The following is a 25,631-nucleotide window of genomic DNA, read 5'->3' on the forward strand; positions in this document are numbered from 1 at the left end:
TTCAGGCCTAGAAACAGCAGTGTTAATATGTACTGCATTATTGTTTCATCAAGTTAAGCCTTATAGTAATCATAAAACAGGAGTGATTGTTTTAAACCATTCTGAGCAGTAATGTGAAGTAAGCTTATGAACATACTCGTAATAGGACAACACATATCTCAAGAATAGTAACATTCTGCCATTTATGGAGTTGCCATTTTTCAATATGCCTTGTAACCAGAATTTTCTTCCTTTGGTCTCTTCAGTACATGAATGTTTTTTGTTATCAGAAAGGATACTTTTAAAAATAATTATATGGAATTTTTTCAAGTTGTCAACACTTTCCTAACATTTCACCAAAAAAAAAGTAATGATGCTCTCATTTCAGATTTTTGCTTTATTAAGTCAAATTGTTGCACAGTAGTTGGCACAAGATTGTTTGAAGTCACTTGGCAAGTTCACCTATGTGATTTTATAATTAAGGTGTTTAAGTAGAGTAGGGATTCTGGAGAAATTCTTTATCTAGAAAAATCTAGGTGCAACAATTTCCAAACTAGAGAAAATCATGGTAACCTGTTTTGTCTGAAAGAAATGGTGTAGGATTCAGACCTGGGTTCAAATTCCAGCTCTGTCACTTGCCAGCTGTATGAGCCTGGGCAAATCATTTCAGCTTTCTGGGCCTTTTTCATTATTTGGAGATGATGGACTAGGTGACCTGTGAGGTCCCTTCCAGCTCTAAGTTTATGATCTTGTGAACTTTGATTCATGTAGTTTCTTATGGTTAATCATCTGTACATTGTTATTGTACTTGTTCAGTTGGTTTAGTTGTTTCCAACTCTTTGGGATCCTATTTGGGATTTTCTCAGCAAAGATACCGGAGTGCTTTGCCATTTCCTTCTCCAACTCATTTTACAGAGGGGGAAACTGAGGCAAACAGGATTAAGTGCTCAGGGTCACACAGTATAATATGTGTCTAAGACCAAATTTGAACTTAAGTCTTCCTGACTCCAGGCCAGGCCCTCTATCCACTGTGCCACCTAGCTACACATAATGTGTACATTAGCAGTTGTGAATAGTGCTGTACTTGGACTCAAGAAGGCCTGGGTTCAAATTCTACTTCAGATACCAGCTGTGATACGATGGGAAAGTAACTTAACCTCTATGAACTTCTTTTTCTTCATCTATAAAACAGGGATACTAATGCTTGGAGTGCCTGTCTTACAGGATTGCTGTGAGGCTCAAATTAGATAGTATCTATAAAGCATCCCACTCCTTACCATTCCTGCCACATTGCCATGGAAACTTAATCTGCAGGAAGTGGCAATTTTAGTAAATGGTTTTTATTCGGAGATCCCAAGTGCTCATGATGCTGAATTTGAGTTGAAGGAGTCCTTAAAGGAGAAAATGCTACATGAAATGTGAAAAAAAGAAAGAAGTTGCAGCAGCCACACTGGAGAGGAGTCAGACCAGGCCAGGAACTGTATCTTGGATTATCTGAGCAGGGTATTGAATAAATATCAGATTGCCTTGACTGACAGACCTGAGGGGAGTTCTAGGAGCCCAAGGTACAACTGGAGAGAAGCTGAGTTGTATAGAACAAGGACAGATACTCTCTGTTTTTATTTGAACATGTGGGAGATTTGGGGGGCTGCTGGAAGAGCTGATGATACAGTTGATGTACAAAAAGGGGGTTACCTGATTCTTCGTCTCCCTTTTCTTAACCTGATTGTAAAGCCTAAAGTCTGTTTTGAGCTATGTCCCAGAATTCAAGTGGGGAAAACAAGTGCCTTGTTTCCTATCTGGCCACCATGTAGCCATAAGCACATAGCTGTTTTTGTCTCCTTTACCTTTGTTTCACAATCTTAGGTGAACAAATGTTCCATAGCGAATGTGTCCAGAACTAGCAACAACCTAGCAAATTCTAAAGATGCAAAGGAGAACTACAGGTGTTGCGAGTGTAGTGTCCCCAGAGCAGTAGTGATTGCTAGGATGGAAAATTTCTGCATTGTAAAGGTTGGCCCTTAGCAAAAGTATTGGCCTGTTATCAGCAGATATGACTGGACTGGGCAGTGCCAAGGTAAAACATGAAATCTGTACTTAAAAGCCTTGTATTGAGGCTTAAATATTAGATTCTTAGCCAATTGCAATCATAATTATAAATGACTAAATACTATTAATTCTGTTAATGTGCATTATGATTCTTTATGTTTAGCATTCCTTTTTGGAAATAGGAATAAATCACCTTTCCTACACCCAACTGATATTATACCCTGAGTATTTTTGTCATTTCCCTCCTTTTGAGGAATCCTAGATTTATGAGCCAAAACCTCTTCTATAATTAGTATTATCCCCTGGGTCTGTTAACATTCCAAGAAGTGTGAGAAAAGGAAGTCTTCCCCCTTTTCACTAAAGGCAGACTTTCCAGAACTGAATACATTTCAAGCGCATGACTCGGTATTGGATAGGAAGGAGTAAATGTCCCAGCCCCTGTGGCCTCAGATGAATATTCATCTTGGTGTTAAATTTGACAAAATAAGGTGCTGTTGGAGGAAAACCATGGAGTGGGTGGGTAATACACACACACACACACACACACACACACACACACACACACACACAGTAGATGTGAGACTGGATGTCATGAGAAAGGTTAAGGTTCGATATGTGTGGATCTTAGAATTATTGGCATACAGCTGATAATTGAAAACACAGGAGCTGATAAGATCACCAAAAGCAATAATATTGAGGGAGAAAATAAGAAGATTCATGACTAACCACTGGGGCATACGATGTTAATGGACATGATCTTCATGAAGATCCAACAAAGGAGACTGAGAAGAAGCAGTCAGTAGAAGGAGAACCAAGAGAGAGCAGTGACACAAAAACCTAGAGAAAAGAGAGCATTAAGGAGAAAAGGGTGATGAACAGTGTTAAAAGCTGCAGAGAGGTTGAGAAAGAAGAGGATTGAGAAAAACTCATTAGATTTGGCAATTCAGTGACCACTGTGAAAAAAATGTTTTTACATTACATGTAAAAACAAATTTTGAGAATGGTTTCTGCTGAATAATCAGATTAGATAACATACTGCAGAGAATGAAAAGGAGAGTTGAGAGGAAAGGAAGTGGAAGAAAGTTTGTTGACAGCCTTCTCAAAGTGTTTAGGCATGAAAAGGAGAGATAGCATGAATGGACAAATCAAGTAAAGGATTTTGGGTTTTTTTCAATGATAGAGAATTAAGTATATTTGTAGGCAGCAGAGAAATAGCCAATAGATTAAGAGATTGAAAATTATTGAGAATGGGCCACCTCTTCATGTGAAACAGTGTGAAGGAGGAAATAGGAACAAAAGGCATCTGAATTATGAGATGTGAAGGAGAAAAGGAGCTCTCAGGGAATGATTTTAATTTCTTTAGTAAAATATGAAACAAAGGGAAGGGTGAGGGAATCATGGGAGTTTTGAGGAGGAATGAAAAGATTTAGGAAAGTAGAGGTAGTGAGTAGAATAGTGAATTAATTAGGGAGACATAAAAAGATAGCCTTGCTTCAGTAAATGCCCAGGTGAAAAAATATAACACAAATTTGTAGTGGACCCAGTCAGCATGACTTTGTGTTTTTTTCCAGTTTTGATCAGCAGCATGTGAATGGTAAGAGTGATCCATGGCTGAGGCTTGGCAGGGCAAGGTCAGTGATAGGATAAGGAGACAGGGACCCGAGGATAGTGTAGAGTTGATTCATAAAGGGATCAAAATGGAGAAAGGAGGAGAGTATATCCAATGCAGGGTGATAACCTAAGAAAGATCTGAAGAATGGAGGGATCAGAGGTCACAGTGAAAACAAGATATAGTTTTAGGGATTGTAAGTAAAGGGAAAGCTAGAATGAAAACATTTTATGAATAGATCAAGGAAGTAAGGTTATGTAGATGCAAGCAAGTCTTTTCCTCCCTGTATATGGATGCCTAGAGTACATTAATACTGTCTTCTACAAAGAGAGTAATGTTCACCAGAAATCAACTCCATTTGTCAACAGAAGACTTAGTGAAAGACTTGCTACCTCCAATATAACTGTCCTTGGCTGTCAAATGGGCTCTCTTTAAAAAGTTCAAAGACTTTATGTATGGAGCAAAATTCCAAGTGTGGGATCACAACCATCAACTAAATGACATGTTTTGACCAATGCTGAGTTAGGTGTTACTCATCAGACATGGTAATAGCAGTAGCCAACTTTAAATTCAGTACTGTACTATTGAACTATAATTCAACAACTCTGCCTTAAAACTGAGGAGAATACTAGCTGAGGCAGGGAAAGAACTAAACTCAAAGGCAGTACTTTTTCTACCTAGAACTTCAGTAGGGATTCTGAGAGTGCAGAGACAATTTACAGAACCTTCAACAAGTTAAGGTTTGAGAATGTAATCTTATAGCTGTGATGAAGAAAATAATCAGTCCATACTATCAACCAGCTCAAGGATGGGGCAGAAAAGTCAGCAGGACATAAAGAACTAGATCCATTTGACCTGTCATAAAATTAATTTATGTTATAGGGAAAACTGGATAAATAGTATATGTATAGCCAGATGGCAATATTAATGTTTACCCACATAATGTTTTCCTTACACGCCTTTCATATGTTTGTTGAGATATATAGTAATTTTTTTTTCTGGCAGTCTATAATTTGTTTTTTAAAATTACATGTAAAAACAATTTGTAACTTGCTTTTAAAAAAAATTTGAGTTTCAAATTCTCTCCCTCCCTTTTCCTTTCTCCCCTCCCTGAGACAGCAAGTAAATAGATATAGACTACCTATGCAGTCATGCAAGACATGTTTCCATATTAGTCATGCTGAAAAAAGAAAACAGACCAATTCCCCCCTTCCCCCCCAAAAAAATAACCCAAAGAAGAGCAAAGAAAATTTTTTAAAAGTATGCTTCAGACTCTGTAAGTTCTTTCTCAGGAAGTGGATAGCATTTTTCATCATAAGTCCTTTGGAATTGTCTTAGATCAGTGGATCTCTGAGAATAGTGGTCATTCACAGTTGATCATCACACAATATTGCTGTTACTGGGTACAATGTTCTCCTGGTTCTGTTCACTTCATTTTATATCAGTTCATGTAAGTCTTTCCAGCTTTTTCTGAAAGCATACTGTTCATCATTTCTTATAGCACAACAGCATTCCATCACAATCATATGCCACGACTTTTTAGTGATTCCCCAATTGATGGGCATACCCTCAATTTCCAATTCTTTGCCACCACAAAGAGTTGCTATAAACATTTTTGCTCAGATTGTTCCTTTTCCCTTTTCTTTCATTTCTTTGGGATACAGACCTAGTAGTGTTATTGTTGGTCAGAGGGTATGCATGATTTTATAGCCATTTGGGCATAGTTCCAAATTGTTCTCCAAAATGGTTGGATCAGCTCACAACTCCACCAACAGTATATTAGTGTCCCAATTTTTCTATACCCCCTCTAATATTTGTCATTTTCCATGTCTATAATATTAGTCAATTTGATAGATGTGAGGTGGTACCTCAGAGTTGTTTTAATTTACATTTCTCTAATCAATAGAGATTTAGCCTTTTTTCATGACTACAGATAGCTTTGATTTCTTCTGAAAACTGCCTGTTCATACCCTTTGACCCTTTATCAATTGAGAACGATTTGTATTATTAGAAATTTGACTCAGTTCTCTCTATATTTAAGAAATCAGGACTTTATGAGAGAAACTTGCTATAAAAATTTTCTCCCAGTTTTCCTTCTAATCTTGCTTGCATTTATTTTGTTTGTGCAAAACCTTTTTTGATTTAGGGTAATCAAAATTATCAGTTTTATATCCTGTAATGCCCTCTATCTCTTGCTTGGTCATAACTTCTTCCCATCTGTAGATCTGGCAGGTAAACTACTTGATACTCCCCTATTCTAATTTCTCACCTCAGATATTTGATACTCACTAGCTATGTGACCTTGGGCAAGTCACTTAACCCCAATGGCCTCATCCTGGGTCATCTCCAGTCATCCTGATGAATATCTGGTCACTGGATTCAGATGGATGTGGAGGAGAAGTGAGGCTGATGACTTGCGCAGCCCTCCCTCACTCAAAACAAAGTCAAGTGCAAGTCATGTCATTATTTCTCTGATGGCATGGCCTTCTTTGGCAATGAAGGACAAACACACACATAATTCCTTCAATTTCTTTTTCTTCTCTCACTGCTATAGCTATTGTTTCTCATACAATATTGAATAAAAGTGGTCATAATGGACATCCTTTCTTCATCCTTGCTCTTATTGGGTTCATCCCCATTTCACATAATGCTTGCTGATGGTTTTAGATAGATACTACTTATCATTTTAAGGAAACCTAAGTTTATTCCTACATATTCTAGTGTTTTCATTAGGAATTAGTGTTATATTTTGTTAAAAGCTTTTTCTGCACCTATAATCACATGATTTCTGTTGGTTTTGGTATTTATGATCAATTATGCTGATAGCTTCCTTACTCTTGAGAACCATCCTGCGTTGCTGGCATAAAGCATATAGAATTTCTGAAGGTTCTAAGTTATGCATGTGTTTTATTTCTTACGTACTGTGCTTACATTTTGTTGCAGTTGCTTTGAGTCATTTTCAGTCATGTCTAACTCTTTGTGACCCCATTTGGGGTTTTCTTGGCAAAGATATTGGAGTGGTTTGCTATTTCCTTCTCCATCTCATTTTACAAGTGATGAAACTGAGGTAAAAGTGTCCGAAACCAGATTTGAACTCAGGAAGATGAATCTTGACTCCAGTCCTGGCACTCTAGCCACTGAACCACCTGACTGTCCTTTGTGATTTTACTATATCTAACATAATAATCTTGATTACCTGTTTATGATTTTGTTGTTTATTTACATATACTCTAAGGCCTATGCATGTTTGTCATTAAATAGGTCTAGTGATATTGTTATTGCTAACTTTATATATTTTTTTCACTATTTATAATTGTTTCTGTACTATGAATATACCTGTACCATTAGGAAGTCCACATGCTAAGTCTAGACATTTAATTTCTGAAGCAGCCTGTTAAACAATCCTTTGTATCCTTTATGTCTATTACATGTACTGTTAATGTGTATTTATTGTGGATTTTAAGGTGAGAATGATTACTTGGATTGCTGGTATAATCACCCTTGTTATTTTGTGTTGATATTTCTTTTGATGCTTATGACCAGCATATTTACAGATTTCAAGTTTACCTCAACTGATTTTACAAGTGGCTAGACAATCTCTAGCCTTGGGGATGAATGCTGGTGGTATTACCATGGAGACTCAGAATACAGGCATCTACTCTTGCACTTAATCAGACATATTTACCTGTGGTTCCCAATGCATATGACATTGAATTTGATCAAACTTACACAAAAGGAGAGTGGCTATATGGAATGGATAGACAAGGAAGAAGGTATAGCAGCCATGTTGGAGAGGCTGGAAGTCCAGCTGGGGCTGAAAATGCATTTTAGATGGTCTAAGCAGGGAACTGAGTAAGTAACTTACTCAGAGGCCTTCATCCTCACTAAAAGACCTGAAGGAATATCCCTAAGGTGACAAGGGCTAAATGAGAGTCAGACATGTCAGGTAATAGTATATATCACTGAAAGTAGCATTTTGTGAAGTGTAGGTCCCAACACCTTTTCACATACACAGTAGGTGCCCAAAACCTTTCTTTCCTTTTTCTATTCCTGATAGATAAGAGTTGCTCTGTTAGTTGTGCAAACATTTAATTCCTGCTTCTCCTCCATCTCAGGACATAGTAAAAGGGAGGAAGTCTATTCTGTTTCCAGTCAGTGACATTCCCAAACAAGATTGCTTTCCAATTGAACTATTCCCCAATTATTATAACTTCATTGCTTTATATATTTGTTATGATATAAAAACTGATAGTCACCAACTCAAATTAGTGTGGTTAACGACAGTGGAGCTAGATTAGGAGAAAAGTGAGAAACTAGAGCCCACTGAAGAATCAACTCAGTTCTCTAAATTTAGCAAAGGCATTTTTATTGTTTATGTATACACATTCCACCTTTAACGTATACTTGTGGTTGGGAAGAGGCTCCTAGTCTCTCCAGGATGGCTACCATGCCTTTTCCCTTGTCTAACTGCTCCTCAAAGCCACTCTTCTTTTTTGTAAGTTTGACCAAGTTCAATGTCATATGCATTTGAGAACCAAGGGCAAATATGTCTGATTAGCTCCAACAGATGCTTCCTGGGCAAATTACTTACTGAACCTCTCAGGGTCATGGGCAGCTCTCTAAGACTTTATGTAATGATATAGACCTGCATTGGCAGAGGGAATTTCCTTATCTGGAAAGTTCCATTCACCAGTGAAATCACAGGTCCAGTGCCTAGCCTCTATCTCAATCCTTGTGTATAGAAGGGGAGAATTAGAACATGGGCACCCAAGCAAGTTTCACAGCCATGTTGCTCTCACCAAGCAGAACATGGCTGGACAATTTCTTCAAATCAAGTTAAGAAGACAGAGGGTAAATTGGTGGTGGTGGTACAGAGGTGAAAGTCAAATGGGACGGTTGTACAGTTGGGAGACAGAAATAGATTGATACAGGCATCATTATCCCGGCACAAGGAATAATTGTAATGGGACATTCTGGTAACAAGTATTTCAAGCTAAGTAGGTTTAATTTTTATTGTTCTGCTTAGAGACAGCATTTTTTCCCTCTAATAAGAATATATTTCCATATAGGTTTCTCAGGTTATTCCTTTTGCAATACTGTCTAAGAAGTACAGCTTCTAAGCATGGTCTAAGACAAAATGCCAAGTCTAGAGCCTTGAGTCCTTAAGTATGTCTGGAGTTAAAGAGACCAGCGACATTTTTGCCCCTTACTGAAAACTTCCAGTTTATCTTTTATATCGCTTGTTTTGGCTACATTTGTTTGCATGTTATCTCCTTTATTGGACAGGAAAGTCCTTGAGGGCAGGGCCTGTCTTTTGCCTCTTTTAAAATTTCCAGTGCTTGGTACTTAGTAGGTACTTTTAAAGATGTTTATTGATTAGCCTGATAAAATCTGAGTTGGATTAATTTATGAAAGCTCATAGGAGATAGAGGTGGAAGGGACCTCAGAACTCACCTAGTTTAATTTTACAGATGAAAAAACTGACTTGCCCAAGGTCACACAGGTAGTTGAATACAGGGCTGGATTTGGAAATCTTGGTCCTCTTGGTGAGGTTTGTTGTGTTGGACCTTCCTTTTCGAAGACCATGACATTAGAGAAATGATGACATGACTTGCACTTGACTTTGTTTTAAGCGAGGAAGGGCTACTGCAAGGTCACCAACCTCACTTTCTTCTCCTGAGCCATCTGGGGCCAGGTTTAAGGATGAGGAACCTCAAATAGCAACAGGTTGGGTCCTGCTCTAATGAATTCCACTCAGGTCTTCTTTCAGTCAAAGAAAAACAAAATTTATGAAAGATCCTCTGTGTTGGCCAGACCCCTAAGAAATCTCCCCATTGGCTAGATTCTTAAGGAATCTGAGTCCCTTCATAGAAATGGAACGAATCTTATACAGAGAAAGATTTTAGGGAGGGATCTTGGGTTGGTCTAGTAGTCTGGGGTGATGGGAGAAGGGGGTCCAGGGAGGATCGTGATGGTACTGGGTGACTTAGAGGTCAGACTCCAGGAACCTAGAGTCTGGGATTAAGGGTGGGAAGTAGCTGAAGGCTACCTGGAGAGAAGAGAATGGAGGGCTAGGCTGGTTAAGGGTAACAGAGACTGTAGTGATAATGAAAAGTTTATGGCCTCGGGTCATATAAAGTGGAAAGGTTCCCGGAAAATTCAATGGGGTCAATAGACCAAGGGGACTCAAATTCTTTTAGGGTAAGGGGTGAAGGTCTCCCTTGGGCCTGTAGCCTGTCATTCTGACCCCAGAATTGCATAAAAGAAAGAAAAGCCAGATGACTTCCAAGGTTACTCATAGTAAGAAATAACCTGCTTTTATGATAAAATTCGGGTTAGCTGGATCCTAATAGATCCTGATACTCTAGGTAATGGCTACTTAGTAACAAGCATTTGGTAATCGCCCACGACGTTCCAGGCACGCGGCAAAGCGCGGAGGATACAAAGTTGCACAAAGACAAAGAGTAACAATCAAAGCTGGAGCTCCCGGTGTAAAAGGCGAGGCCGGGCCCTGGACCGCCTCCGCCCCCATAGAGCTCAGTCGGTTGATAACACCGGGGCGCCCCGTAAACAACGCGCTTCCCCGCCGGCCGTTGCGGTGGTCTGGAGGGGGAGGGGCGTCCCGCTGGGGTGTAACCGTCGCCTCGCGCAGTCACTCACGCGCCCGCATGGGGGGGATGGGTCACCTGTACCGGTCCACTCAGGCCCTAAGGTCCGGCCCCGGGAGAAGAGGAGGAGGGAGTGGAAAGGGAAGTCGAAGCTTTACGTGAAGACGCAGCCCCCCGCAGACGCGCCCAGAACAGGCTTCGGAGCACGTGCTCTGTTGCCTAGACAACCAGGAGGCGGGGAGGAGTGGAAGACTAGCCTGTCCCTGGCGTCACCGGTGGGGGTGGCGCCTCCGGCTCCAGGCCTAGGAGAGCTGCGCAGGCTTCCCCCGGCACTTTAGCGCACGCGCGCGCGCACCGGGCTTTACTTCGACCCGCCCCTCTCTGTCACCTCTCTCTCTGTCTCCCTCTCCCCGCCCCGTGCGTTCGCGCACGCGTGTTCTGGCTGCCGCCTTCCGTCTCTGCTCCCGGAGTCAGCCGCGGCCGCTGCGGGCCAGCCCCTTCGAGCCGCCCCTCCCATGGTCCGGGCGGGACCTAGTGTCCTGCGGGTGGTGGCGCCACTCCCCGAGTCAGAGCCCGAGTCGCGAGAGGTCCTTTCGGGGCTGACAGGTGGACCGGCGCCGGGGAGGGGAGGGGGACGAAGAAGAGCCGGTCGCGGGGGCGACCTCTACCCCGGCCGTGGAAGATGGTGTTCGAGTCGGTGGTCGTGGACGTGTTGAATCGGTTTTTGGGGGATTATGTGGTGAACCTGGACACTTCCCAGCTGACGCTGGGCATCTGGGGAGGTAACGAGACCTCCTGCCCGCCCACCCGTCGCCCACTCCCACTCCCTCCGGACGCCCCGGCGTGCCCCAAGCCGGCTGGAGCTGCCCCACGCCGCGAGGGACCGCGGTCCGTGCGCCTTCGCTCTCCCGCGTGTATCCCCTGGCTCACGCTCGCACACGTGGGCACGCCTTTCCTCCTTCCAGCCCTTTTTTTGGGGCTGCTTTGCCCCCCACCCGACCCCCCGGAACCCCTCTCTTTGCTGGGGTCCCTCCCTTCTCCAGGGGTCTGGATTGCACTGCGCTCTCCCTTTTTGTGACACTCCAGTCACCCCAAGACGGTCAGGTTACATAAAGTTGGGGGTGTTCTCCCTGCCTGTCAATTTTCATTTAATTTTTTTAAAGAAAACTTCATCTCTCCGTATTTTAACAAGACCGAAGGAAATGGATTGACTTGAAATAAATGCCCCTTTTCCTTTCATCCCAGCTGCTTTAATTTTCTTTTTTGGGAGGGATATGATTGTTAAGCAAGAGAAAAGGTTCTACTTTTGTTTTATTTTCTTGGTTATTGTGCCCCTTCGGTTATAACGGAGACCAGGAGAGGCAAGTTAGTACCTCACGTTGCTTGACACGTGAAGGTGAGACAACTGACTTAAAATTTCTTCGTCGTAACCTAGTTTCATTTAATGGGAAGGATGACATTCACTTTTATTTTCGTTCCTTGCCAGTCTCTACAAATTTTAGCCTGTTCATTGCTGCTAAGTTATGCTGCTACTAGTGTCTATTCCTCATTGCTTTGGGATTTTGTGTTTAGGAAGGACGCAAATTACAAATTGGTTTAGCATATTAAGAGCGGGCAAAATTGATAGGAAAATAAGTTTAGCCGACTAGTGAAATACCGAATCCTATTTTATTACAGTTTACACTAATGCCAAATTTGTTTTAGAGACTTATTTTTAGCGCTTTGTGCACCTCAATTTGTCACGGAAGTTAGTAAGTTGCTCAAGTAAGTTAGGCAGACAAATTAACCAGTATATGTTACTGACAAACTGGCTAATGGTGACTTATTTGAAATTTTTCAAATAAATATGTCAAAACTAGTCACTTTTTAGAAATATTTACCCTTCTTTTGGAGACTTTCTTCAGGATTAGCTTTTAACGTCTGAGGTTTTTTTCCTGATCAACTGAAGCTTAAAGTTTCTGGAGTGATATATAGCTTGAGGTGCAGTCTACCGATGAATTTTTTAAATGTATTTTTCACTTTACAGTGTGGTTAACATTGTGATTAGTTACCTAGTAGCTTTAAGTTTTAGCTTAGCCAGCTTCTAACTAATAATGGTCATGTTTGATAAATTGTTTAATTTCTTTGTCAGTTTAGCATCTCCATTTTATAAGTGGATACAAAAATGGACATCATAAAGCAGTCCCATCCTCCTCTGGAAAACTGCTCTAAGAATAAAGGGGAAATGTTTTGTTCATTGGTGGAAGTTTGCAAATACATTCAAGTTAGTAGTGTTAATATATGTAGTTCATTTTCACTGGGTATTGTGAAAAGTGCCTACAGTTTACAAATAATCCTGTGTTTCAGAAGAAAGTTACTATGTTGAATGCCTGGTGTTTGCCTCTGCTAAGAGATATAGGGCATTTCACGTGACTGCTTCTGAGGCTTCAGTTTCCTTATCTGTAAAATGAAGGGATTGGACAAAATGATCCTTCAGGTCCTCTTCAGTTCTAATAGTATGTAAATGTGAAATGAAATTCTTTAATATAGTTTTTTTTACTGGTTGGACAATATACATCAGGGTTTCAAGTAAAAAGAAATGTACAATTTTGTAATAGAAAATTTTGCACATTTATAGAATGTTATCATTAACAATTCTACTGTTTCAAAAATAGAAACTTGATGCTATGGAGTAAAAATCAGTGAGATCGTATATTTCATCTTTTGCACATCATTGTCAAAATGCTGATTTAAATGACTCAGAAGTTTTGATCTGTTACTTGCCTGGAAACTGTGTAGTAATGAAACCAATTTCAGCATTAGCACATTTCTGATACTGAACCTGCTATGATACCTCTTGCTTTTTCTGCACATACATAGTAAGCCTGAAAGGGTTACATTCCAAAGCTAGTTTGTAAGATTTGTTTGCAACTTTCCCAGAGAAACAATATTATTATGTTCAGCTTTCCAATGCAGGCCACAAAAACCCATTTAATATGTAACTTAGTTGAACTCTATAGTAAGTAGTGGTTTGAGCTCTGAGTCCTAGGAGCAGTTAGGGACAGGAACTGTAGGGAGGAAGATACTTTATGTTGGTGCCAGGTAGTATTTTAATATAAGTGAAATTTGTTACTTTTTTTTAAACGAGTCAGCATTGCTCAGTGGATAGAGAACTAGGCTTAGAGTTAAGAAGACCTGGGTTCTTGTCATGCCACACACATACTGACTATGGGACCCTAGGCTATGCTCCGGGCTATGCTAAGTCTGTGAGGTGCAGATAAGGTGACAGCTTGCTGTGGTGGAGAGGTTCCTCATCCTGGAGCTGCCTTTATGAATGGTATCACAGTTCTAATCCCTATCCTTATCCTTCTTTCTGTGTCTTCAGTGTACATGTTGCTGCAATCTATCTATGTGGTACTCTGCTTTTAAGCCTTCAGTACCCCCTAAAGTGTCTTATGCTATAATATTTGCAACAGTTCTTCTACTTCCCCATTAAAACTTTCATCTCAGTGAGAGTAGATTGTTCAAAGGAACGTAAGAGGACTAATTCATAGTTACTGTGAATGACAACCCCTTTACCTTCTCAAAGATACTAGGGATTTTTAAAAAAATAATTTTTATTGATATCTTTTCTTTTTATATCACCTTTTTCATTTTATTACTTCTTCCTCATCTTCCCTGAGAACTGTTTTTATAACAAAGAATACAAAAAAAGCCACCTGATTAGCAAAACAAAATATATCAACCAAGATCATCATTATATGTAATCTTCCACATCTGTAGTTCTCTCCAAGAAGCAGAGAGAGAAATCACATCTGTTCTTTAGGGCCAAGCTTAGTCATTATAATTTTACAGCAGTTTCAGTTGTTTTATTTTTGTTTTCTTTCCATTTGCATTATTATTGTCATTGTATATATTGTTTTCCTGGTTCTGTTTGCTCTGCAACAGTTCATATGTCTTCCCATGCTTCCTTATATTCATGTTTATTTTGCACATTGCAGTAATATTCCACTGTATTCATGTACTGCAATTTGTTTACCCATTCATGAATCTTTGTTGTTATTCATTTGCTTCAGTCATATCTGACTCTTTGTGATCCCATTTGGGTTTTCTTGGCAGAGATACTGGAATGGTTTGCCATTTCTTTTTTCAGCTCATTTTAGAGATGAGGAAACTGAGGCAAACAGGGACTTGCCCAGGGTTATTCAGCTACTAAGTATCTGAAGCCATATTTGAACTATTGAAGATGAGTCTTCCTCGCTCCAAGCCAGTGCTTTATCCACTGAACTACCTAACTCCCTTTCTCCAATAAGTGGACATCTAATTTGTTTCCACTCTTTGCTACTGCAGTGTTGCCAAATATATTGGTGTATATTGAGGCCAAATATATCGATGTATATTGAGCCTTTCTTTTTGTCATTGAACTACTTGGGATATATGCTAAGCCATGGTATCTCAGGCAGAATTCCAAATTGCTTTTCACAGTGGTTTGACCCATAATTCACAGCTTCACCAAGTGCATTTATGTGCTTTTCTTTGCGCAGCTCCTTGACTCTTCCCATCTTTTGTCATCTTTGCTAATTTGTTGGGTTGAGGTGAAACCTCTCAGTGTTGTTTTGATTTGGAGTTTTCTTCTTATCTCTTATTATTAGTGATTTAGAACTTTCTTCCATATGGTTGTTAATAGTTTACAGTTCTTTGGAGAACTATTTGTGCATATCTTTGATCCAATAGAAAATGGTGTTTTGACTATGTAAATATTTGTGTTTCCTATATATCTTTTTTATCAGACCTCTATCCGAAAGTGTTTGATGTGAATTTTTTCCCTCTAATTTAATGCTTCCTTCCCAATTCTAGTTGTGTATGTGCAAAAGCTTTTTAGTTTCATGTAATTGAAATGATCCCGTATTTCAAGGATTCTTAACCTTTTTTTAATGTCACATTTTGGCAGTCTGAAGCCTATGGGACCCCTTGTCAGAATGTTTTTAATATGTAAAGTTTTATAAACACACTTCTGTATGTGTATGTGATTACAAGGAAAACCACTTATATTGAATTAGTTATCAAAATATTTAAAAAGATTCATGGGCCCTAGGTTAAGAATCCTTTTTTTATTTGGTTATATCTTCTCTACTTCATAGAATTTTTAATATTTTAATTCTTCATAGATGTGCATATAATTCTATAGGCATTATAGTATTATGATCTTTTATTTTCTAAATAAGTTTTATTGTCGCCTTTTACTTTTCCATCTCAACTGCTCCCAGATATCTTATAGACACATGTTTCTAACAAAGAAAAATAGTTAAACAGAAACCTGTGTCTGATAGTATATGCAAGTCTGCACTTGGAGTACCCCTTCTCCTCTACTGCAAGTGGTCTAGTGCTTCCATATCTCTGGGCTATGGCCAAGATTCTGGGTATAACACTTAAAAACATGCATTTATGCTTGTATTTACTGTAATCCTTTAGTGTCTTTTCTACCTCTGCTTATATATACCTTATGTTGTATTTGTGCAGTTGAATCCTTTCTCAGATTTCCTAATTTTTATACCATTTTAACAAAGGTTCTTTAAATCAATTCTGTGTTCCATACCCTTTGGTTAAGTTAGCACCTTCTCTTCAGTTTTTTTTGACTAAAATTTATTTATGTTTGCAAGTTATGAAAACACAGTATGACTTAGTGGCAGTCTTTTAAAAGAGCACTAGCAGCACATCAATTAGTTGAGCCTTTATCTTGAGGAAGGCCTCAGAATATGAAACCATATAGAACAGGACCTGATCTCAAGAGACTTGCAATCTAATTGCTCAGAATATAGAGGGAGAGATTACTAGATTGGACTAGTCTTGAGAAAAGTTTTGTTTTGGAGGTGAGATTTGAGCTGGATATTAAAGGGAAGCAAGTTGATGGGGGAGGGGCATTCCAGACTGTGGGAGTGATTCCTCATAAAGAATGCATTCTATCAAGATGATCTGTGACAGTTCTCATTTTCCTTTTTAAGTATCAAAACACTTAAATAAACTTTGTCACTCTTCATCTATTAAAAATATAGTTGTATTTTTTGAAAAATCAGGCTTAGTGAATCATTTCTTCCTTTAAGACCTTTAATAAAGTTGACTTTACCTTAGGGTGATACTATTGTGCATTTCTCAGTGTTTTTTAGAAAATTTTGTGGGTGGAATGATTTCATTCCTGTAATTTGGTTTCATGGTTCTGTTTTGTAGATATTGCCTTTACTACATGATCATTTATTGGGTGTCTGCTTGACTAAGCATGATCTCAAACTTGATGGGATATTGTAGTTGAAAAATTTATTTTATATCCTTTATAACTTCTAGCACTCAATAAATACTTGTGGATTTTGAAAGTGGGTGTGGTTTTCAGCAGTATAGAGGACTCCTGGTGAGAAAAGTCCATCTACCATCTTGCAATTTATAGTTTTAAGGAGTTGTTTGCGTTTCTGAGAGACTGATGAGTTGCCCAAAGTTAAAAGAGTTTCTAACAGCCATTGCCTGGAGTATGATATGTTAAGTATTATAAACTTTAATTAGCTTTTATTTAGGAAGATATTTCCTTTAAAATATAATTAAAATGGTTTTTATTTATACAAGATATTTGAACTAACCTATCTGTGATTCTTGTAGTAGGGGAAATTTTTGATAGAGTTAATGTTGTGATATGCAGAACAACTTGTAGGGGCATATAAAGATTTAATTACGATATATGTAAAAACAGTAGTGAAAGGCATTGTTCAAAATATAAGCACTATCTAAAAGTTAGTTACTACCCAGAGTTTTTGAATGATTAGAGTGTACTTTTTATTTTTCAGTGACTAGGAATATGGCAGAAAGTTTTCAGTTATGCTTATAATTTTATTAAATCTTAATGTGCTAATTGTGAGCCTTTTGCATATTGTAATAAGAATGTTGATTCTGTATCAGCTATTAGCAGTAGAATGTTAATGGAGTAATAAACATTTAAATTTATATCTTAAACTTGTCTTATAATGAAAAGTTATAGACAGAAAGATGTAAGGAAAATATTAGCATAGGATTTTTAAAATTAAATTCAAAAGACATTTTTTACTAAAGTACTGACAAGGTGAATAAGGTTGAATAAATCACTTGTATTATAGATTATGCTTTTATTATTAACTTACTACATCTAAAGATAATAAGCAATTTTATGAGATACTTGTCATCTTGTCTGTAAGTGTTTGTGGCTAACATTTGCAAAAAGAACATTGTGAAGATAATTGTCGTTTATGTGTCACAATCTGATGGAGAAGTAGATTCTATGAAGAACTTGGTTAGTCTCTGCTAGTTAAGTTCATATGCACTTAAAACTCATCAATAATTTTTTTATATCACTTGAACCTTAACAGTATATATGATATTCCATGCCCATATTATCTATCCTCTGCAAACAAGGAGGTAAGGGAAGTACAGTTTCTTATGTCTTCCTCAGAACTCAGATTCTTGGTCATTATAATTACACAGAATTCAGTTTTTTCATCTTTCTATTTGTATTGTTGTAGACATTTTGGATATTGTTTTTCTTGTTTTGTGGGCATTCTGCATCAGTTCTTAATTTTTCTGTGTTTCTCTGACTTCTTTATATTTATCATTTCTTACAGTACAATAATATTCTATTTTACAAATGTGATGCTACTCATTTAGTTAATAAACGGACATCTACCTTGTTCCTAATTTTCTACTACTGCAAAAAGTGCTGGTATAAATATTTTGGTTGATATGGGACCTTTTTGAGGTGATAGCAGAGGTTCTCTGAGTCACTAAAAGCAACAGTATGATTCCAAGTTGCTCTCAGAATGATTCAGTCAGTTCAGTCATCCAACAAAGTATTTATGTGCCGCTCCAGCATTGACTATTCCCATCTTTTGTTGTCTTTGTCAACTTGCTGGTTGTGAGATGAAACCTCAGAGTGATTTTGATTTGCATTTCTTTTATTTTTAGTGATTAAGAACAATCTTTCATGTGGTTAATACTGTGGATTGTAAATGTTTTTTGGGAAACTGTTCATATCATTTGAACACTCATCCAACGGAGAATGATTCTGGGTCTTAAATGTTGATTCATCTTCATTCCTTTTCTTGAACATCAGACCTTTATGAGAAATATTGATTGCAGTTCCCCCCCATTGACCACCTGTTATCCTAGCTGAGTTGTATAGCTCAAAAGCTTTTCAATTCCCTGTAATCAAATTTATCTACTTAATATTTTTGATCGCCTCTATTCTTTTGTTTTGGTAAGGATTCTTCCAAACCATAGCTAAAGATGGCTAATTTGATTCTCTTCTAATTCTCTTTAGTAGTGTGAATTATATTCCAGTCATCTTTTCATTTTTATCCTATTCTGACATATGGCATATAGTGTTTGTTGGGCCTTCTGCTTTTCAGTTTTTCCAGTAATTCTTGTCAAGGAATTCTTTCTCAAGTAATTTTCATTCTCAGGTTTATTGAATGCTGAGCTATCGATAAATCTGTTACTGATTCTTATAAGGTTGTTCTGTTTTATTATAGAAGAAAGTTTTTGCTTTATGTAAACTTGCATTATGCAAAGAATTCTGAAATCTGCATTCCAAAACCCCCCACCGGTGTTAACTTTACTGTACTGTGCTGTACTGTGCAGTCTCTTCCTGCCCATTTCCATTTCCTGGGTGCTCTGCATCCCACCCCCCATCCACCAGAAAAACCTCCTACAACAAAAGCCACTCAGTCAGAGACTGCACCGCCTCCATGGGATGAAGGGCTTGGCTTGAGACCTGCTGTCCACTTACCTTGTGTCTGTCTTCTGTCTTTTCATGCTGAATTACCGTCTTTCTCTCCCCATTTATCTGAATTCATTCCTGCTTGGTATTCATCCTCTCCTATCTGTGTCTGTGTCCAGCCTCCACATATCTACCTCCACCTGTCACCCTCTTTGGTTCTAGCTAGGCCCTCTGCCTCCTGGCTGGCACTGACCCCCTGGGGGTTCCTCCTCCTGTTCTCGCTTCTCTGTCCTTGGACCCTATGTGTCCTTGAATCATGTGCTAGTCCTCTCCCTTTGCCAAGCGCAAGACCTCCTTTCTTCCTCCCTCTCTCCCTTCTTCATGTTGTGGGCTGTTTCACAGATAACACATAGGAGGCAGTGGAGTTTTTGGATGCCAGCCTCTAACAGGTTCACTGTTGATCTGGTCAGACAGGCAGAGACCTTTTGAGGGGTTAATAATCTTATTTTATTCTACTCTAGTCTTTTCAAGAGGGAGTTGCTGATAGTGGGCGCATCAACTCCTCCAGCATTCCCTAATCTCCCTTCTCGCAGGGGCAGGTGAGAAGAGGAGGCAGCTGCTCTTACCTCTTGATGGGGTCAGTTGAGATAGGCACAGCTTGTGCACTTCCCTAAATCCCTGATGGGAACTGGTCAAGGCATACACAAGATTCCCCTGTGGGTTCCCTGTGGTTTTCCCACTCACTGACCAGTGCCTACTTGCTTTATAAGGTAACAGACAAAAAAGGCATCTTGCCAACATTAAGCTGACAAGTTAACTTAAGCAGTATTGTCATTCTGCACAGGCGTAGTAAGTACTGCATGTCCTCGATTTCTCACAGTGCAGTTGCAATAGGACCGTCACTATGATTCTAGGAACTACTATCTAGAGTCCTTGGAGCTATTCTGGGATTTATCATCAAAAAACCTGGAAATTAGACATTGCCATGACTGTTGATCCTGAGAAACTAAACTCTGAAAGGGTAACAAAATCTTCCTGACGTACATGGGCAAATTCACATTTCATTAAAATTGCAGTATGTAGAGGTCTTTGGAAGGGTCAACTTACAAAAAGCAAGTACTGTAGTTTAAGGTTTGGAAATGCCATCCCCATTTAATCTTACTTTCTCCCCGTTATTTCTACTGAGATTCTTATATCTTTTGTTTTCCTAAATTTTGTTTTGTCTAGTTCTCTGAAACCGTACTTGTTAGTTTGGTTTATCTGTAAACTAACTGAGGTAGTGGTATAGTTTCTAAGAGTAAGGCACAGCTCAACCATTGGTAGCAAATGTCCGTCTAGATATTTAATTCTTTAAAGAATGTTTTAGGAAGGTGTTTACGTGTGTTGATTGTGCCTTAGTAGATAGAACTGAGGATATTTTGTGCATTTTTGAGTGGGACTTTCTGTTGTTTCTTTTCACATTTAAAACATTTCCATGTAGACACGCCTTTAATTTTTATGGATATACTTTATATCCTGCTACTTTGCTGAAACTATCACTTGTAAGTGAGGTGTTTTTTTTGGCTGTTTGGGGTTTGCTAAGTAAACTATCATATCATAGGCAAGTATAGATAATCTTATTTTTCTTTGCCTATGTTTACATCTTTAACTTCTTTCTTTTGTTTTATCGCTATCACAGATGTCAAATAACGAGTAAAGAGACAGCTTTACTTTTACTTCTGTCTTGACTTGGAAACTTTTAGAGTTTCCTCATTGTAGATGACTGAAACTTGGTTTTAGACATCATTTTTTACTGTAATAAAAATGTTCCCCAAGCCCCATGGCTATATTTTGTTGTTGTTTTAGCAGAAATGTGCTTTCTCAGATTTCTTTTGCATCTATCAAGATAATCATTTGGGGAGCACTTTTGTTAAAATGTTTTCTTTTGGTAATTTTACTTTTATTTATTTATTTTTGCTGATGCTGAGCCATCTTTATATCCCTGATATAAATCCAAAGTACATATAATAATTTTTTGGATTATTTTATGATAGCTCTTTTTCCTTAGAATTTATTTAAATTTATTTTATCAATATTCATTGGTTATATGTTATCTGTAATATTCCCTTTGCTTTAACACTGTAACTTAGCTATCAGTACTAATTTGTCTATAAAAGTGAGTTGGTAGCAGTGTTGTAATGATGATAAACTGTGAAAGTCTTGGTTGGATACTCTTATCAGTATATCGATCCAAGACAATTTCAAAGGATTCATGATAAAAATAAATGTTATCCACCTCCAGAGAAAGAACTGATAAACTCTGTGTACAAATTGAAGTATGATTTTCTCTCTTTTTTTTTTTTGCTTTTTTTCTTAATATGACTCATATGGAAATATGTCATTCATGATTTCACATCTATAATTTATATCATACTGCTTGCCTTCTCACTCAGGTGAGGGAATGGGGAGGAGGGATACACTTTGGAATGCAGTTTAAAAAGAGAATGCTAAAAAAATAAATAAAGATGTAAAAAATACAAAAAAACCCAAAAGAAAATCTTCAAAAAATGAGTTGTTAGTGTTTTCTTTCTCAGTTCTTGAATGATTTGTGTAGCACAGTTATTAATTGTTCTTTAAATTATTTTAATTAAATTGTTCTTTTAACGTTTGTATGAGTTTACCTGTAAATCTGTCTAGACAAGACTTTTTCCCTTTCTTCTGCCTTTGGTAGTTACACTGGTTCAGCTTCATGTTTTGGGAATAGGTTGTTAAAATCTCAAATGTTCTGTTAAATGGTATGTTATTTGATTTAAAATGAGAAAAAATATTTATTCATTTATTTTTCGTTTTCAACATTCAGTTCTATTAAGATGTTGAGTTCTAAATTTTCTCCCCCTCCTTCTCTTCCCTCCTCCCCAAGATGGCATGCAGCTGATGTAGGCTATACGTATATATTCATATTCAACATTTTCACATTAGTCATGTTGTAAAGAAGAATCAGAAGCAGTGGGAGAAACTATGAGAAAGTAGAAACAAACAAAAAAAAGGAGAGCAAATCGTATGCTTCTATCTGCATTCAGACTCTATAGGTCTTTTTTTGAATGTGGATTGCATTTTGCATCATGAGTCTTTTGGAGTTGTCTTAGACACTTGCATTACTGAGAAGAGCTAGGTCTATCAAAGTTAGTCCTTGCTGTTGCTGTATACAATGTTCTTCTAGTTCTGCTTACTTTACTCAGCATCAATTCATGTAAGTGTCCCGGCTCTCTTCCCCGGGACCTTCGAGTGAGAATCTCCCTTCGGTGGGCACCGCTTCGGACGTCTCCGGACCTACCCCGGGGGACACGGCGGCAGGCAATAATCAGGCAATGCGCAGGAGGTTCATAGCTTTATTGCATGGAGGAGTCCCCCAAGCAGTTCAGGGCGTTGTCTTATATAGGGAGGTTCTTCCGGGCTGCCATCCTAACCCGCCCCGAGGGCGAGGCCTACCACCCGATTGGATCCAGCCCACCCGACCAATCCCGTGGGCTCACAACTCCTCTATGGGAGCCGTGTCTCCCTCGGATTGGTGGGCTGCCACTCCCGGGGAGGCCCCTATCCGCCCAGGCGCCTAGGACCGACCCCCGTCATGTAAGTCTTTCCAGGTTTTTCTGAAGTCTGCCTGGTCATCATTTCTTAGAACAGTACATTCATATACCATGACTTATTCAGCCATTTCCCAGTTGATGAGTTGAAATCCCCTCAATTTCCAGTTCTTGGCCACCACAAAAGGAGTTGCTATAAATATTTTTGTACATGTGGATCCTTTCCCCATTTTTATGATCTCTTTGGGATGTAGATCCAGAAGTGTTATTGCTGGGTCAAAGGACGCACAGTTTGATAGTCCTTTGGGCATAGTTCCAAATTTTCCTCCAGAATGGTTAGACCAGTTCACTACTCCACCAATAATACATCAGTGTACCTATTTTCCCTCATCCCTTTCAGCCTTTGTCATTTCTGATAGGTATGAGGTGGCATCTCAGAGCTGTTTTGATTTGCATTTTTTAATCAGTAATAATTTAGAGCATTTTTTCCTATGACTATATATAGCTTTAATTTCTTCATCTGAAAACCACCTGTTTATATCCTTTGACTATCAATTGGGGAATGACTTGAATTCTTATAAATTTGATTCAGTTCTCTATATATTTGAGAAATAAAGTCTGTATTAAAGATACTGGTTGTAAAAATTGTTTCCCAGCTTTCTGCTTCCCTTCAAGTCTTGTTCGCATTGGTTTTGCTTGTGTAAAACCTTATCAATTTACTGTAATAAAAGCTATCCATTTTGAGTTTCATAATGTTCTCTATCTCTTGTTTTGTCATAAAATCTTCTGTTCTCCATAAATCTCACAGATAAACTATCAACTGTTATATCTAAATCATGTACCCATTTTGACTTTATCTTGGTATATGGTGTAAGATGTTGGTGTATGCCTAATTTCTGCCATACTATTTTCAAGTTTTCCCAGCAGTTTTCATTAAATGATGAGTTCTTTTTCCAGAAGCTGGAGTCTTTGGGTTTGTCAAAGAGTAGATTACTGTAGTCATTGACTGCTGTGTCTTGTGTACCCAACCTTTTCCATTGATCTACTACTCCATTTCTTAGCCAATACCAAGTAGTTTTGATGATTGTTGCTTTATAATACACTTTAAGATTTGTTATAACTAGGCTACCTTCCCTTGCATTTCTTTTTCATTAATTCCCTTCATATTCTAGACCTTTTGTTCCTAGCTCTATAAAATAATTTTTTAGTAGTTTAGTATGGCACTGCATAGGTAAATTAATTTAGGTAGAATTGTCATTTTTATTATATAAACTTGGCCTACCCACGAGCAACTGATGTTTGTCCAGTTATTTAGATCTGACTTTATCTGTGTGAAAAGTGTTTTGTAATTGTGTTCATATAGTTCCTGGGTTTGTCTTGGCAGGTAGACTGAGATATTTCATATTGTCTACAGTAATTTTAAATGAAATTTTTCTATCTCTTGCTGTTGGACTTTGTTAATTATATGTTGAAATGCCAATGATTTATTTGGGTTTGTTTTATATCTTGCAACTCTGCAAAGGTTGTTTATTATTTCAAGCAGTTTTTTAGTTGATTAGATGATTTTCTAAGCATACCATCATGTCATCTGCAGAAAGATAGCTTTGTTTCTTCCTTGCCTATTCTAATACCTTCAGTTTCTTTTTCTTTTATAGTTAAAACTAATGTTTCTAATACCATATTGAATAACATTGCTGATAATGGACATTCTTATTTCACCACTGATCTTGTTGGAAATGTTTTTAGCTTATCCCTATTACATATAATGCTTGCTGATGGTTTTAGATAGATGCTGCCTATCATTTTAAGGAAGGCTTCATTCATTCCTGTTCTCTAGTGTTTTTAATAGAAATGGATGCTGCATTTTGTCAAAAAATTTTTTCTGCATCTATTAAGATAATTATATTATTTCTGTTAGTTTTGTTATTGATATGGTTAGTTATGCTTGTAGTTCTTCCTAATATTGAACTAGCCCTCGATTCCTGGTATAAATCCTACCTGGTCATAGTGTATTATCCTCATGATAAGTTGCTCTAATTTCTTCACTAATAAATATATATAAATTTAATTTTGCATTTATATTCATTACGGAAATTGATCTGTAATTTTCTTTCTGTGTTTTGATTCTTCCTGATTTAGGTATCAGTAACATTTTTTGTATCGTAAAAAGAATTTGGTAGGATTCCACCTATTTTCCCAGATAGTTTATATGGTATTGGAATTAATTGTTCTTTAAATGCTTGATAGAATTCACTTGTAAATTCATCTGGTCCTGGAGATATTTTCTTAGGGAGTTCATTGATGTCTTGTTCAATTTCTTTTTCTTATATGTGGTTATTTAAGTATTTTTGCATTTTTGTAAATATTCATCCATTTTACCTAGATTATCAAATTTATTGGCATACAGTTGGGCAAAATAGCTCCTTATTATTGTTTTCACTTTCTCTTCTTTGGTGGTGAATTCACCCTTTTCATTTTTTGATGCTGGTAATTTGGTTTTCTTTTTAAAAATCAAATGGGCTATCTTTTATTATTTTTTCTCCACAAATTCATCTCATATATTAGTTCAATAGTTTTCTTAATTTCAAATTTATTAATCTTTCCTTTGGTTTTCAGAATCTCTAATTTGGTATTTAATTAGGGATTTTTAAATTTGTTGTTTTTCTAGCTTTTTTAGTTGCATGCCCAGTTCATCGATGTCTTCTTTCTCTATTTTATTAATGTAAGCATTGAGAGAGAAAATTTCCCCTAACAATTACTTTGGCTGTATCCCATAAGTTTTGATATGTGTTTTCATTATTATCATTCTGTTAGATGAAGTTATTGATTGTTTTCATGATTTGTTGTCTAACCTACCCATTCTTTAGGATTAGATTATTTGGTTTCCAGTTTTTAGTCTTTATTTTTCCATGGCTCTTTATTGCGTGTAATTTTTATTGCATTATGGTCTGAAAAGGATGCATTTACTTTTTCTGCCTTTTTGCATTGGATTGTGAGATTTTTATGTCCTGTTGTATGTCAGTTTTTGTGTTGGTGCCATGTGCTCCTTTGTATCCCCATTCATTTTTCTCCAGCAGTCTGCTATAGCTAACTTTTCTAAGATTCTTTTCACC

The 25,631-nt window shown here is 37.8% G+C and overlaps 1 protein-coding gene across 3 annotated transcripts in view; it reads left to right on the plus strand.

The window, feature by feature from the left end:
- The first annotated feature begins 9,576 nt into the window (after window positions 1-9,576).
- VPS13A (vacuolar protein sorting 13 homolog A) overlaps window positions 9,577-25,631 on the plus strand; it is a 284,410-nt gene continuing 268,355 nt past the window's right edge. For all 3 annotated transcript variants that reach the window (XM_072604918.1, XM_072604933.1, XM_072604928.1), the window contains exon 1: window positions 9,577-11,027. In XM_072604918.1, the coding sequence (XP_072461019.1) occupies window positions 10,928-11,027 (100 nt within the window). In that variant the 5' untranslated portion in view covers window positions 9,577-10,927. The remainder of the gene's footprint in view (window positions 11,028-25,631) is intronic.

This window comes from Notamacropus eugenii, chromosome 1, assembly GCF_028372415.1.
Source record: "Notamacropus eugenii isolate mMacEug1 chromosome 1, mMacEug1.pri_v2, whole genome shotgun sequence".
Taxonomy (NCBI): Eukaryota; Metazoa; Chordata; class Mammalia; order Diprotodontia; family Macropodidae; genus Notamacropus; species Notamacropus eugenii.